Source organism: Lithobates pipiens, unplaced genomic scaffold (assembly GCF_037356315.1).
Source record: "Lithobates pipiens isolate NorthernLeopardFrog02 unplaced genomic scaffold, aLitPip1_a1.2 Scaffold_18, whole genome shotgun sequence".
Lineage (NCBI taxonomy): Eukaryota > Metazoa > Chordata > Amphibia > Anura > Ranidae > Lithobates > Lithobates pipiens.
Window position 1 is genome coordinate 90,371,189 of NW_027507758.1, and position 17,044 is coordinate 90,388,232.

Sequence of the window (17,044 nt, forward strand, 5' to 3'; positions counted from 1 at the left end):
TTTTAAAAAAATGTAAAAGATATTTTTATTGGATTTATCACAAACCAACATACATACAAAAAGAAAACAACAAAAAACAACAACAGATAACCATAGATCATACTTGGTTAGTCATTGGCATACAGCGTCAATTGCTGGGCTCATATAGTTAAGAGACAAATGGTGATACAGAAATCTAACAGTGTGTATCTTAGTGCATAGTTCCAGTTAGCAATCAATTTACAGTAGCAGCGGCAGTCTGAAAATAGTATATGGTGCTGTGACACGGCCCATAAGCAACTTGTAGTGTGCAGTTGTTATTTGGAGAGGGTCAGGGGGCTAGCCAGCCACCTATCCCAAATTTTGTGAAACGTTTTTTTACTTTTCCTGAGCTCAAAGGTGAGTTTGTATAGTGGTATAGCATCATTAATCAACTTCAACCAAAGGGCTTTTAGAAAGGTCTGTGTACCCTTCCATGATAGCAGTATCGTTTTCTGACATAGAAATAGAGAATACGTAGTAGTCTCTTGGCATGAGAGGATAATTGTATGTCACCAAAAATGCCCAGAAGCCCATTCTTAGGATGAATAATGTTGGGGAGCCTATAGCTGAGGAGATGAAAGAAACCACCTCTACCCATAAGTCCCGAACCATGGGACAGGACCAGAAACAGTATAAAAAATCGGCATCTTGGCCGCAGCTGCGAAAGCATCATACCATAGGCATCAAACCCATTTTGTGAAATCTAGCCAGAGTAAGGTGGGATTGATGGAAGATATTTATCTGTATGATACAATCCCGTGATGCGATAACTGAGGTCTTGTAGGTGTCCAGTCTTCCTCTGTGAGCGATATGTCCATAGAAGTCCATCTGCCCTGGGCCTTGCTAAATCTGGGATTAAAATCTGCCAATAGGACAGCGTAGTAGGCAGAAATAAGTTTAGTGGGGTCAGGCTGTCTCATCAGTTTCTCAAGTGGGGATAGGTCAGTAGGGTCGTTCAGGGAGCCAAATTGAGTTCGGATAGCATGCCTGAGCTGGTAATAGTAGAACAGGTATGAACGTGGTAAGTCAAAGTCAAGTCTTATGCCGCGTACACACGATCAGACTATCCGGCGGACAAACCGCTGGAAAGTCCGCTGGACTTTCCAAACTAGCGGACCTGCCCACACACAACTGGACTTTTCCGGTGGACTAGGTCTGCCAGACTATGGCGGGAGTCCGCCGGACTTTTGAAATTAATGGACTTGCCCACACATGGAGAAAAGTCAGTTCATTTTGAACACGGCTCCAGGTAGCCGGGGCTAGTGAAGGAAGTCAATGTCGCCTTCGGCGGCGAGATTGACACGTCACTGGCCCCATTACCTGGTATGGACTTAAAGGGGAAGCCCTACGCCGAAAAAACGGCGTGGGGGTCCCCCCAAGGTCCATATAAGACCCTTATCCAAGCAAGCAACCCGGCCGGTCAGGAAAGGGGGTGGGGACAAGCGAGCGCCCCCCCCCCCCTCCTGAGCCGTACCAGGCCGCGTGCCCTCAACATGGGGGGGTGCTTTGGGGAAGGGGGGCCCTGCGACCCCCCCACCCCAAAGCACCTTGTCCCCATGTTGTCTTCCCAACAACCCTGGCCGTTGGTTGTCGGGGTCTGCGGGCCCAGATACCGCCCCCCACCCTATGTGAATAACTATGAGGTACAATGTACCCCTACCCATTCACCTGGTGAAAAAAATGTAAATAAAACACAACACAAGGTTTTAAAAAAATGTATTGCACAGCTCCGGGGGTCTTCTTTCGTCTTGGGGGTCTTCTCGCCGGACTCCTCCGCTATCTTCTGCTCTTTTGATAGCTCTTTTACTAGCAGAGGAGCCCGGCTTTCTTCTTCGTCACCGTCCAGGGGTCTTGTCCCCCTCTTGGGGGGTCTTGTCCCCCTCTTTGGTTCTTCTTGCCGGGCCTCCGCTTTCTTCCTATAGCTCTTTTACTAGCGATGGCCCGGTCTTCTGTCGCCGCTGCCTCTTCTTCCGACTTCGGGGGTCTTGTCCCCCTCTTTGGTTCTTCTTGCCGGGCCTCCGCTTTCTTCTTCCAGCTCTTTTACTAGCGGTGGCCTGGTCTTCTTTCGCCGCTGTCACCGCCTTCTCTTCTTCTTCCTTAAGATGTTGACTCGACGCTGTCTCTGGTCGCAATAACAGGGATGTGTTGCGTGGCCACTTATATAGGGACAATAGGCAGGGTCAGCGGGTGATCTCCCCGCCCCTTATGATGTCACAGTCCCAGCATCCTCATCCAACATTTAAATGCCCATTAACCACTTAAGGACCGCCTCACGCCGATATACGTCGGCAGAATGGCATGGTTGGGCACAATCACATACCTGTACGTTCCCTTTATGTGCCAAGCCATGCAGATTGGGACCTGCGGACCCAATCGCCACCGGTGTCCTGCGATCGCGTCGCAGAGCTGAAGAACGAGGAAAGGTAAGTGTAAACAAACCTCTCCTCATGCTTCCTACTGAGGCTGTCACTGATCGTCTGTTCCCTGTTATAGGGAAAGACGATCAGTGACGTCAGACGCCAAGCTACGCCCCCCTACAGTTAAAAAAAAACACACACACTTAACCCCTACACTGCCCCCTAGTGGTTAACCCCTTCACTGCCAGTGACATTTTTACAGTAATCAGTGCATTTTTAATCGCATTGATTCCTGTATTAATGCCAATGATCCCAAAAATGTGTCAAAATTGTCCGACGTGTCCACCATTATGTCGCAGTCACAATAAAAATCGCTGCCATTACTAGTAAAAAAAAAATTATTAATAAAAATGCCATAAAACTATCCCCTATTTTGTAGATGCTATAACTTTTGCGCAAACCAATCAATAAACGCTTATTGCAATTTTTTTTTTATACCAAAAATATGTAGAAGAATGCGTATCGCCCTAACCGGGGGTAAAAAAAATGTTTTTATATATTTTTGGGGGATATTTATTATAGCAAAAAGTAAAAAATATTGAATTTTTTTCAAAATTGTCGCACTATTTTTTTTATAGCGCAAAAAATAAAAACCGCAGAGGTGATCAAATACCACCAAAAGAAAGCTCTATTTGTGAATAAAAAAAGGACGACAATTTTGTTTGCAGCCTTGTCAGTCATTTGCAGCCTTGTCAGTCATTTGCAGCCTTCTATTGTAGCCTTGTCAGTCATTTGCAGCCTTCCACTGCAGCCTTGTCAATCATTTGCAGCCTTGCATTGCAGCCTTGTCAATCATTTTCAGCCTTCCATTGCAGCCTTGTCAGTCATTTGCAGCCTTCCATTGCAGCCTTGTCAATCATTTGCAGCCTTGCATTGCAGCCTTGTCAATCATTTGCAGCCTTCCATTGCAGCCTTGTCAGTCATTTGCAGCCTTCCATTGCAGCCTTGTCAGTCATTTTCAGCCTTCCATTGTAGCCTTGTCAATCATTTGTAGCCTTGCATTGCAGCCTTGTCAATCATTTGCAGCCTTCCATTGCAGCCTTGTCAGTCATTTGCAGCCTTCAATTGCAGCCTTGTCAATCATTTTCAGCCTTCCATTGCAGCCTTGTCAATCATTTGCAGCCTTCCATTGCAGCCTTGTCAATCATTTTCAGCCTTGCATTGCAGCCTTGTCAGTTATTTGCAGGCTTGTCAGTGTCTTTGCTGTTTAAAAATGGCTCTGCCGAGATACAGAGCGGATGTCCTGTGTATCTCGGCGGCGCTCCGTAGTTCTCGGCTGTTCTCAGCGGCCTACGGGTATTTTCGGCCTCACTTGGCCATTCTCGGCTATTTTCGGCCGTTCTCTGTTATTTTCGGCCATCCTCGGCTATTTTCGTCCGGAAAGCCGAAAGCCGTTGAGAACGGTCGAAAATAGCCGAGAATGGCCAAGTGCGGCCGAAAATACCCGAAAGTAGAGTAGGTTAGAAACAGTGGGGGATTGGCACATAACACGCACCCATGATTTTCCCCTGATTTTAAGAGGAAAAAAGGGCGTGTTATACACCGATAAATACGATAATCACGCACATAGGTTGGACTCAATGGACTTGTGTCTTTTTTCAACCTCACCTACTATGTATATAAGGGGACCCCCCCAGGCATTATAGTGGAAGGATTTTTAAATTTTTATGCTTTCACTTCAAAAATCAAAAAATCACTGCTCATTTAAAAATGAAGTTTTTCACAAACTTTTTGATTATTGATACATGTCCCTCAGGACAGGACCCAGACCCCGATAACCATTGTATGCCCAATTACTTGCATATAAGCCTTCAAAATGGGCACTTTTGATTTTTGACGTTCCGGTCCCATTGACTTTAATGGGGTTCGTTATTCGGGTCCAAACTTTTGAGGTGTTTGAAAGTTCTGGTGCGAACCAAACAGGGATCCGTTTAGCCCATCCCTACTACATAATGTGACCTAGCCATATCTACAAACTCTACCAAACAAAAAATACTTCTTACAGTGCAATCAGGGAGTGATACTAAAGCATCAGATAACCCCCTAGGAGAAGCACTTTCCCTAGGGGGTTACCTTGCGGGCGCGCTCCTGAGTCCAGCATTTGCTTCCATAGACATGAATGCCGGACTCGGCCCCGCCCCCTGAGGCCCGCGTCATTTGATTTGATTGACAGCAGAGGGAGCCAATGGCTGTGCTGCTATTAATCCATCCAATCAGGACCTGAGGCACCGGCTTTTGCTGGTGTGCTTGTCCCCAGGATGAGATAGAGTGGGTACAGGTAAGTAAAATGGGGGCTCGGGGGGGCTTCAGCATTATAGGAGGTTTTTTACCTCAATGCATAGAATGCATTGAGGTGAAAATCATTGAAGATTTACAAGCCCTTTCATCCACAAATAATGACACTACACAGTCACAGTTGCCAATATGTTACTTATTATTTTACTCAGTTAAAGAGTTAATCCATTCAAATGTGATACTTTAGATACCGTGGAGCCTAGTGTGCTTCATTAGCTACTGACTCCTCAAATTGCATGGCATTCTTTCACCCGGGGATAAGACTCAGTTTGCCCTTGCCCCCCATCCGATAGAGAACTTCTCCATGTACACACCCCCTGCCCCCTGCCCAACAAGGTTGCCAACCCCCCCACAGATTTTTTTTTACTGACAAAACAGGAAAAATATACTAACACAGAGCATTTTTTACTAATATATGATGAAAACTCTGATTAGTAACTAAACCAATCAATATTTAAACAATATAAATACCATGTACATATTAACAATAACGTTATCATCCCAGTTTAGCATTTAAAAAGTCAAACAGTGTAAAAAAAATGTAAGGATGACTAGGAGTATGAAGACCTGGGGCACCATGGATCTGGACATAATGAAAAGGGAACAGTGGGTAAGGCAAGAGGGGAAAAAGAAAAGAGAGGGGTGAATAAAGAAATTGGGGGTAGAGAGAGATACTGGGGGGGGGGGGAGTGAGAGAGGAGAGAGAGGGAAAAGGAGATGAGAGAGAGAGGGGAGAGAGGGAAAAGGATCTAAGAGAGAGAGAGAGAGGAGATGGGGGAGAGAGGGAAGAGAAAGAGAGAGAGGCAAAGACAGATTAAGGTGAGAGAAAAAGAGAGAGGGAGAGAAATAGAGGCAGAGAAAGAGAGAGAGAAAGGGGGTAGAGAGAGAGAGAGAGAGGCATAGAAAGAGACAGAGAGACAAAGGCTGATAAAGAGAGAGAGGTAAAGGCAGAGAAAGAGAGAGTGGCATAGAAAGAGACAGAGAGAGGGGACAGAGAAAGAGAGACAGAGAAATATAGGGGAAGGAAGAGAAAGAGACAGAGAGAGAGGGGGCTGTGCAAGAGACAGAGAGAGAGGCAGAGAAAGAGAGGAAGCGAAAAAGACAGAGAAAGAGGGGCAGAGAAAGAGAGATAGGCATAGAAAGAGACTGAGATAGCCAGATAAATAGAGAGAGAGAAAGACAGAGAGGGGCAGAGAAAGAGACAGAGAGAGACAGGGAGAGGCAGAGAGAGACAGAGAGGGAGAGCAGCAGAGACAGAGAGAGAGGCAGAGAAAGCGAGAGAGAGAGAGAAGCAGAGAAAGAGACAGAGAGGGGGGCTGAGCAAGAGACAGAGAGAGAGGGGGAGCTGAGCAAGAGACAGAGAGAGAGGCAGAGAAAGAGACAGAGAGAGAGGCAGAGAGAGACAGGGAGAGGCAGATAAAAAGACAGAGAGGAAGAGAAGCAGAGAAAGAGACAGAGAGAGGAAGCGGAAGAAAAAAAGAGAGAGGCAGAGAAAGAGACAGAGAGAGAGGCAGAGAAAGAGACAGAGAGGAAGAGAGGCAGAAAAAGAAAGAGAGAGTCACTGTTCCTGTTCACATTCCTGAGATTAGCTGCTAGTGCTAAGTCAGTGGCTCCAGTTCTGCTCCTTCTCCCCCCTCCCCCAGGCAGTTTGACATCTTTAGCAGCCCATCTCTGATCTTCTGTCAAAGCCGGCGGGCTTGGGAAGGGGATGGGTTACAGTGGAGCCCATTGGCTCAGGACTCAGGCGGCAGTAGGAGAGGGATCTGCTGTAGTAGCCTTAGTTAACCCCTCGGTTTCTCCTTACTAGTGCTGCTGCCATTCCTATACAATTTCGGGCTGATTCCTTCCAGACACTTCTACTGTCAGTTTGATTTAGTGATAGTTTACTTCTCTCATGGACTTTCAGTTGGGTTTTAATTCCCACCTACGCATGTCCCAGATTCTCTTACATTTCCCAATACAAATAAATAAAAAATCCAACGTGGTGAGTGGCATCCCCTCATACTGGCCACAGCAGATTTGTAGGCCAAGGGATTCAAAAACAGATATCTCGTTATGAAGTTCCCAAGAGATAAAAGGAACATGTCAGGTAGTTTAACCCTTCAGCATCTACAAAGAACTGAAGTATCATGTTTGAATAAAACAATTAACTCTTAATTAAAATTAATCTAATGGCAACATGTTTTATTTTAATTTTGGACAGATTGGTCAGGTCTTTATTGCTGTCTGTGTGTCTACTACAGAGATTTCCCGTTGTGTCTACAGGACAGGAAATTAAAGGAAATCATCCCAACGGGACGCAGATGGAGAAAAGTGACAGAAATTTTAACTGCACTATATCCAACATTTAAAAAAATGGCTTTAGATTTACCTTAAGTTTGGGCTATGTGTGTCTTTGCATTTCTCTCTTGTATTTTGTGCATAGCAAATGTGAAAAGTAGCACTTCCAGAGAAAGTCATTTTCTGTGCTTATAGCTACTGGATGGAAAAGCAACAGAGAAAATTCATGCTTCTTTGTAACACTCATCAACCATTTATAATTCTGGTACATGTGGCAAATGTCTTATAAGGCAAAGTCATGACATTAATGTAATATTAAACTTTTTTTTACCTGCTCTGTGTACAGAACAGCCTTGATCCTCCCTTTGTAGGGTCCCCCGCTGGCACTCCAGGCCCCTCCTCTTTGGCAAGTGTGAATGCACCTGAATGTGCTCGTTACCGAGCCGCCAGGTCTGCATCTATTGACACAGAACGGGCGACTCAGCCCCATCACAGCATTTGATTGACAGCAGGGAGAGCCAATGGCTACAGCTGCTATCAATCTGCCCAATGAGGAGGAAGATAGCAGTGAGACCTGCTGCTCTTGTGCCTGTTGCTGGATCGGATCAGGCTCAGGTAAAAATAGGGGGGGCTGGGGCACTCCTGCAGCACAGAAGGTTTTTTACCTTAATGTATGAAATGCATTAAGATAAAAAATCTTGAGGCTTTAGAACCATTTTAGGACAAAAACTATTTATACATTGTAGGTATTTGTGCAAAAAAAAAAAAGGCTTTAAAATAATATGTAAAACCGTATTCCATTATTTTTTCATAATAAAGGATTTTGTGCCTCTCTACCAAGATTTTGAAAATTTTTACACAAGAAATATTTACAGAAGACTTCTAGATGCCTTTGAACGACCTGTCAGCAGCGTACCAGGAGCTGAATTTGATTTATTAGAGCGAGTTACAGATGACTACAACTGGACGTTCAGGTCATCATTCTGCTGTTGCTATCATTTTTGGTCTACCATGTTATTCATATGCTATTTGTGTAGTATATTACCTTAGTATTAAGATTGAAATGTCACATGAAAGAGCACATGGTCAGCTCACCTGAGCAAGTCTCAGAAAAGCTAACATATAATCCAAATGCAGTCTTTATCGACACATATCAAAAAAAAGAAAAGGTCTCCCGTTGACGTATCTCAGCCAAGCCTGACTCTAGTCGTAGCTGTCAAAGCTACAAATAGGGCCAAATTTGTCATAAACGCTTCAGCTGAGGACATCTTACTTTTAGCTTGATATGTGTTACTAAAGACTGTGCATTTGGACTGTGTTCTGACTAATTTAAAACCATACAAATGTATTACAAAATTTGTTTAGAATGTACTGAAAAAAGAAACCTACATTTATATATATAAAACATGTAATTCACCCTAATCCAACATATGCAAGGCCCTGTAATTAGGTGTTCCTGTGCACAAGGGTCATTTAACTGAACCACAACAGGGTAGCATGGTGTGTTGGAACTATGGATGAGTGAAGTCAGCTCTACATGTTTTGCAAGTTAACTCTTCTTAAGGAGCTTTGAACATACATATTTCTTCTATACGGAAAGAGAAAACAAATAATTATCATTATATAAGTGCAAATGGACAATCTAAAATGTATCAACACTGTATACAACACAAATTTGCTTACAAAAACATATAGGTTTGCCTGGACACATTGGGGGGGGGGGGGGGGGGAATGGAAGAACGCCAACCAACACAAATGTACCTGTCCTCTACTCTACCCGGAACTAAAAGCATTACGCAAGTACAAGTACCGTAAAGTGCCTACTACTGTTTCTTCTATATTCTTTGTCAAGAAAAGTGCCCAAGATTATATTTCTTTCACTTTTTCACTTCACTGTGGGGGCTCGACTTCCTTCATTTGGGTTATAAGCCCCACTTATGCATTTTGCTAAATACTGTCCACCTGCCGATTCCCTATCCAGTGAGAGATCCTTGCTAGCCTAAGGTCCATTCTAATTGGCTAGGGTGCCAACTTACCCATGTGTAAAAAAAAATGTGTATTACGGTCTGGAAAGGACAGTATCTCACTCTAGGAGTAGCTGAAGGCAGGATATATCCATGGGATCAAGACAGAAACCAAAGAGACTTCTTATGGTGATGGTTATACGGGAAATGGAGGAATACTGCAGCCTCATTTATGAGCTTCATGTGGAATATGTAAGACCTCTTACAATAGCCTTAAAGAGTAAGCCCACTTTTGTTGAGAAAAAAACAATCCCATTCTCGGCGATCTATTCTAATGGGGAAAATGGCAAGTAGTGATGGACGAACTTCCGACGGGACGTTTCGCGAACGCGAAACGCGAACGGACACAAACGTTCGCGAAAACGACCGTTCGCCGCGGGCTCCATTGACTTCAATGGGAGGCGAATTTCGCAAACCTTTAGGTCGAATTTGCGGCCACGGGGTAATTATTAGGGGGTAGCACGTAGTCCCACCACCTGGACAATAGCATAATACATGTATGAGGTGAATTTGGGATCGATAACTACAAGCATTTTTTTTTTATTTGGGAAATTGTTCTGACAATTCAGGACTATGGAGCTAATGAAGGCAATGGAGGAGAGGGAAGGTCAGGGACCAGGGTAGGCAAACAAGAGGGTGCAGGAGATACAGAGCACTGACAGCAGCACCGTAATACAGAGCACTGACATCAGCACCGTGACATACAGCGCTGACAGCAGCTCCGTGACATACAGCGCTGACAGCAGCTCCGTGACATACAGCGCTGACAGCAGCTCCGTGACATACAGCGCTGACAGCAGCTCCGTGACATACAGCGCTGACAGCAGCTCCGTGACATACAGCGCTGACAGCAGCACCGTGACATACAGCGCTGACAGCAGCTCCGTGACATACAGCGCTGACAGCAGCTCCGTGACATACAGCGCTGACAGCAGCTCCGTGACATACAGCACTGACAGCAGCTCCGTGACATACAGCGCTGACAGCAGCTCCGTGACATACAGCGCTGACAGCAGCACCGTGACATACAGCGCTGACAGCAGCTCCGTGACATACAGCGCTGACAGCAGCTCCGTGACATACAGCGCTGACAGCAGCTCCGTGACATACAGCGCTGACAGCAGCTCCGTGACATACAGCGCTGACAGCAGCTCCGTGACATACAGCGCTGACAGCAGCACCGTGACATACAGCGCTGACAGCAGCTCCGTGACATACAGCGCTGACAGCAGCTCCGTGACATACAGCGCTGACAGCAGCTCCGTGACATACAGCACTGACAGCAGCTCCGTGACATACAGCGCTGACAGCAGCTCCGTGACATACAGCGCTGACAGCAGCACCGTGACATACAGCGCTGACAGCAGCTCCGTGACATACAGCGCTGACAGCAGCTCCGTGACATACAGCGCTGACAGCAGCTCCGTGACATACAGCGCTGACAGCAGCTCCGTGACATACAGCGCTGACAGCAGCTCCGTGACATACAGCGCTGACAGCAGCTCCGTGACATACAGCGCTGACAGCAGCTCCGTGACATACAGCGCTGACAGCAGCTCCGTGACATACAGCGCTGACAGCAGCTCCGTGACATACAGCGCTGACAGCAGCTCCGTGACATACAGCGCTGACAGCAGCTCCGTGACATACAGCGCTGACAGCAGCTCCGTGACATACAGCGCTGACAGCAGCACCGTAAGCAGCCCCAGGAGGAAGTCAGCACAGCACAGGGATGGTGTGATCCCCTCATAATAAGAACCCCCAGGAGGAAGTCAGCACAGCACAGGGATGGTGGGAGCCCCTCATAATAAGAACACCCAGGAGGAAGTCAGCACAGCACAGGGATGGTGGGAACCCCTCATAATAAGCAGCCCCAGTAGAAATATGACACCGCTCAACCTCTTCAAAGAGGAGGGTAGGGGCATATAGTACGGTGTGCTTTTTTGGGTCAGGGAAGTGAGCCAAATGAATTAAGAAGGTCTGTGTGCTTGATTCCAAAAATTGTTTATAGACATATACATGGTCTACTGATCACATGTGTTGAATTCCTCCGAGATCCATGCCTCATTCATTTTTAGAAATGTGAGGTAGTTAACACTGTGGTGAGCTAGGCGAGTACGCTTATCGGTCACAATCCCCCCTGCTGCGCTGAACGTCCTTTCGGACAGGACACTGGATGAGGGGCAAGCCAACAGTTCGATTGCAAATTGGGCAAGCTCTGGCCAGAGGTCAAGCCTGCCCACCCAGTAGTCTAGGGGTTCATCACTCCTCAGAGCGTCCACATCGGCCGTTAACCCAATGTAGTCGGACACCTGACGGTCTAGGCGTTCCCTGATGCTGGATCCGGATGACACCTGTCGATGGGTCGGCTGAAAGAATGACCTCATATCCGAAGTCACCAACACATCTTCAAACCGGCCTCTTCTTGCAGGCGCTGTTGGATTGGTACCCGCAAATCCTTCTCTGGGAGTGGGAATTGCTCCTCTGCCAGCGCACGCAAAAGCAGAATGCAGCATTTCTCGAAGCAAGGCCTGGAAGTGCTGCATTCTGACAGCCCTCTGCGACGGCGGTAACATTTCCGCCATTTTGTGTTTGTACCGGGGGTCTAAGTACGTTGCCACCCAGTACTGGTCCTTGACCCTCATGCTTTTTATACGGGGGTCCCTATTAAAACACTGGAGCATGAAGGCCCCCATTTGCACTAAAGTGGAAGCGGTGTGGTGGCCTGGCTCCTGCTCATCATCCAGGATAATGTCGTCCTCTTCATTCTCCTCTCCCCATCCTCGCACAACAGGGATCCCAGAAAGGTTTAAAGCATGCTCTTCTTGCTCCTGCTCATCCGCCCCGGCACCATCCTCCTCTGACTCCTCATCAGACTCCTGTTGTTGACTTGTCTCAGATAGAGTAGCCCCCCCTGGGAATTCATCCAGCATTGCGACTTCCTCATCTTCCCGCTCCTGCTCCTCCACAGCCTGATCAATGACACGACGCAATGCACGCTCCAGAAAGAAGGCATAAGGTACCATGTCACTGATGGCGCCATGGCTGCGACTGACCAGTTTGGTGATCTCCTCAAATGGCCGCAGAAGTCTGCATGTGTCGCGCATGAGCAGCCACTGGCGCGGTGAAAAAAAACCCAGCTCCCCAGAACCGTTTCTTTCGCAGAGTTCATACAGGTAGACGTTAACTGCACGTTTCTGCTGGAGCAGCCTATCAAGCATATAGAAGGTTGAGTTCCATCGCGTCGGGCAATCGCAAATAAGACGTCTGACCGGCAGATGGTGTCGCCGCTGAATGTCAGCAAGGCGAGCCATGGCCGTGTAAGATCTTCTGAAATGGGCCGAGATTTTCCTTGCCTGCCGCAAGATGTCCTGGACCCCAGGGTATTTGACAAGGAATCGCTGCACGACCAAGTTTAAGACGTGTGCCATGCACGGCACGTGCGTGATTTTGCCCTGTTTCAATGCGCTAAGCAGATTGGCACCGTTGTCACACACCACTTTACCAACTGTCAAATTGAGCGGTGTTAGCCACTCATCTGCCTGTGAACGCAAAGCTGAAAGGAGTGCCGGGCCAGTGTGGCTCTTTGCTTCCAGGCACAACAGACGCAGCACGGCATGGCAACGTCTCACCTGGCATGTGGAATAGGTTCTGGGGAGCTTGGGCGGTGCAGTGGAAGAGACGCTAGCAGCGGAAAAGGAGGAGGCAGCTGAGGAGGAGAGGGAGGAGGATGGAGTAGGAGGAGGAGAAGAAGAGTCAGGCCTGCATGCAATCCGTGGCGGTAAAACCAAATCTACACGGGTGCCACGGGTTACATGCTTGACGGCCGTCAGAAGGTTCACCCAGTGGGCAGTAAAACTGATATACCTTCCCTGCCCGTGTTTGCTAGACCACGTGTCTGTGGTCAGATGTATCTTGGCACCGACACTGTGTGCCAGAGATACATTCACTTGCCGCTGAACATGGCCATATAGCTCTGGGATGCCCTTCTCTGAGAAATACTTCCTTCCTGGGACCTTCCATTGTGGTGTTCCAATGGCCACAAATTTGCGAAAGGCCTCCGAGTCCACCAGTTTATATGGCAGTAGTTGGCGGGCTATGAGTTCTGACAAGCCAGCCGCCAACCGTTGGGCAAGAGGGTTATCCGGCGTCATCATTTTTTTACGCTCAAACATTAGGCCCACGGAAGCCTGCCTTTTTGCAGAAAAATGTGAGCTTGGCGTGATGGAAGGTGGAGTGGAGGACAATTGTGAGGAGAGAGGAGAAGGAGAAGTAGAAGACGAGGCTGGACGGTGAGAGCCTGCAGTGTGGCTTTGTGTGTTCCGTTGCTCCCACTGGGCTCGGTGATGGCTGCTCATGTGCCTTCTTAAGGCGGTCGTCCCTAGGTGAGTATTGGGCTTACCGCGACTAACGCGTTGACTGCAAAGATTGCAGATGGCAACGCTATTGTCAGCAGCGGACACGTTAAAAAAAGCCCACACTGCGGAGCCATGTGCCGGTGTCCTGGGAGCGCCAGATGTGACCGTACATGGTCGATGACTCGCTCCTGATACATTTGCAGTCTGCTTTGTCCCTGCTGTGCAATGTAAGTCATTGCTGCTTCTCCTCCCTATCTGCTGGTCCATATCTCCCTCTGAACTCCCCTCCTCTTCCTCTCTTGTGGGCACCCACGTGACATCACTAGACACGTCATCATCAACGTCACCTTCCCCACCGCTATAAGTAGAGTAGGCAGCAACACCGGGGACCAACCTCCTCCTTGGGCTGATCTGGGTACTGGCGTCAGACTGCTGAGTAGCGCTTGTTGCTACCTCCTCTTCCTGATCCAATACCAAGAGTGGCTGCGCATCAGAAATGTCCTCTTGATATGGATCGGAAAATAATTCCAGTGACTCAAGCGGAAGGTATGTGGTGGTGGTGGTGGTGGTCGTGTTGTTGGTGGTAGTGTCTTTGGGGGTGCACATAGCAGAGAGTGAAGAAGAGGGTGCAGATCGAGAGGATGAGGAGGGTGCAGAAGAGTAAGGCTGAGCGAGCCACTCAACCAAGTCTGGTGCATCCTTTAAAGTAATTGAACGCACCTTCTGCAACTTCCCACTTTGGCTCAAGCCTGTTGCTCCTGCCCTACCCCTACCACCCCTGCGGAAGGGCCTGCCTCTTCCTCTGCATGTCATTTTTTAAATGACCCTGTGACAAAACTCTTAGTCCCTATACCGCTGAAGGACTGCTGCAGTATAGGTGAGCGGTCAGCAGTGGTGCACGTCAACCCTATCTATTGTGGACCTATAGCGGTCCTTACAGAACAGCAGACTGTACCGCACTCAAGCCTATGTACCGTAGCACCCTATACCAAGTTACCAGTCCTTATAAGAACTTTTGTGGACCAAGCAGGTTGTGTATTAGTGTTTAGCAGACTGTACGTCAGTCCCTATACCGCTGAAGGACTGCTGCAGTATAGGGCAGCGGTCAGCAGTGGTGCACGTCAACCCTATCTATTGTGGACCGATAGCGGTCCTTACAGAACAGCAGACTGTACCGCACTCAAGCCTATGTACCGTAGCACCCTATACCAAGTTACCAGTCCTTATAAGAACTTTTGTGGACCAAGCAGGTTGTGTATTAGTGTTTAGCAGACTGTACGTCAGTCCCTATACCGCTGAAGGACTGCTGCAGTATAGGGCAGCGGTCAGCAGTGGTGCACGTCAACCCTATCTATTGTGGACCGATAGCGGTCCTTACAGAACAGCAGACTGTACCGCACTCAAGCCTATGTACCGTAGCACCCTATACCAAGTTACCAGTCCTTATAAGAACTTTTGTGGAACAAGCAGGTTGTGTGTTAGTGATTAGCAGACTGTACGTCAGTCCCTATACCAATGAAGGACTGCTGCAGTATAGGGCAGCGGTCAGCAGTAGTGCACGGCAACCCTATGTATTGTGGACCGATAGCGGTCCTTACAGAACAGCAGACTGTACCGCACTCAAGCCTATGTACCGTAGCACCCTATACCAAGTTACCAGTCCTTATAAGAACTTTTGTGGACCAAGCAGGTTGTGTATTAGTGTTTAGCAGACTGTACGTCAGTCCCTATACCGCTGAAGGACTGCTGCAGTATAGGGCAGCGGTCAGCAGTGGTGCACGTCAACCCTATCTATTGTGGACCGATAGCGGTCCTTACAGAACAGCAGACTGTACCGCACTCAAGCCTATGTACCGTAGCACCCTATACCAAGTTACCAGTCCTTATAAGAACTTTTGTGGACCAAGCAGGTTGTGTATTAGTGTTTAGCAGACTGTACGTCAGTCCCTATACCGCTGAAGGACTGCTGCAGTATAGGGCAGCGGTCAGCAGTGGTGCACGTCAACCCTATCTATTGTGGACCGATAGCGGTCCTTACAGAACAGCAGACTGTACCGCACTCAAGCCTATGTACCGTAGCACCCTATACCAAGTTACCAGTCCTTATAAGAACTTTTGTGGAACAAGCAGGTTGTGTGTTAGTGATTAGCAGACTGTACGTCAGTCCCTATACCAATGAAGGACTGCTGCAGTATAGGGCAGCGGTCAGCAGTAGTGCACGGCAACCCTATGTATTGTGGACCGATAGCGGTCCTTACAGAACAGCAGACTGTACCGCACTCAAGCCTATGTACCGTAGCACCCTATACCAAGTTACCAGTCCTTATAAGAACTTTTGTGGACCAAGCAGGTTGTGTATTAGTGTTTAGCAGACTGTACGTCAGTCCCTATACCGCTGAAGGACTGCTGCAGTATAGGGCAGCGGTCAGCAGTGGTGCACGTCAACCCTATGTATTGTGGACCGATAGCGGTCCTTACAGAACAGCAGACTGTAACGCACTCAGGCCTATGTACCGTAGCACCCTATACCAAGTTACCAGTCCTTATAAGAACTTTTGTGGACCAAGCAGGTTGTGTGTTAGTGATTAGCAGACTGTACGTCAGTCCCTATACCAATGAAGGACTGCTGCAGTATAGGGCAGCGGTCAGCAGTAGTGCACGGCAACCCTATGTATTGTGGACCGATAGCGGTCCTTACAGAACAGCAGACTGTAACGCACTCAGGCCTATGTACCGTAGCACCCTATACCAAGTTACCAGTCCTTATAAAAACTTTTGTGGACCAAGCAGGTTGTGTGTTAGTGTTTAGCAGACTGTGCGTCAGTCCCTATACCGCTGAAGGACTGCTGCAGTATAGGGCAGCGGTCAGCAGTGGTGCACGTCAACCCTATCTATTGTGGACCGATAGCGGTCCTTACAGAACAGCAGACTGTACCGCACTCAAGCCTATGTACCGTAGCACCCTATACCAAGTTACCAGTCCTTATAAGAACTTTTGTGGACCAAGCAGGTTGTGTATTAGTGTTTAGCAGACTGTACGTCAGTCCCTATACCGCTGAAGGACTGCTGCAGTATAGGGCAGCGGTCAGCAGTGGTGCACGTCAACCCTATGTATTGTGGACCGATAGCGGTCCTTACAGAACAGCAGACTGTAACGCACTCAGGCCTATGTACCGTAGCACCCTATACCAAGTTACCAGTCCTTATAAGAACTTTTGTGGACCAAGCAGGTTGTGTGTTAGTGATTAGCAGACTGTACGTCAGTCCCTATACCAATGAAGGACTGCTGCAGTATAGGGCAGCGGTCAGCAGTAGTGCACGGCAACCCTATGTATTGTGGACCGATAGCGGTCCTTACAGAACAGCAGACTGTACTGCACTCAGGCCTATGTACCGTAGCACCCTATACCAAGTTACCAGTCCTTATAAAAACTTTTGTGGACCAAGCAGGTTGTGTGTTAGTGTTTAGCAGACTGTGCGTCAGTCCCTATACCGCTGAAGGACTGCTGCAGTATAGGGCAGCGGTCAGCAGTAGTGCACGGCAACCCTATGTATTGTGGACCGATAGCGGTCCTTACAGAACAGCAGACTGTAACGCACTCAGGCCTATGTACCGTAGCACCCTATACCAAGTTACCAGTCCTTATAA

General features: G+C 47.9%; 1 protein-coding gene across 3 annotated transcripts in view; it reads left to right on the forward strand.

Moving 5' to 3' along the window:
• Window positions 1-17,044, forward strand: part of LOC143987283 (serine palmitoyltransferase 3-like) — a 95,825-nt gene that overhangs the window by 32,554 nt on the left and 46,227 nt on the right. For all 3 annotated transcript variants that reach the window (XR_013276623.1, XM_077485905.1, XM_077485906.1), the window contains one exon: window positions 7,833-7,987. Coding sequence is in view for 2 of the 3 variants with exons in the window: in XM_077485905.1 (XP_077342031.1) it covers window positions 7,833-7,987 (155 nt within the window). In the remaining variant the exon portion in view is untranslated. The remainder of the gene's footprint in view (window positions 1-7,832; window positions 7,988-17,044) is intronic.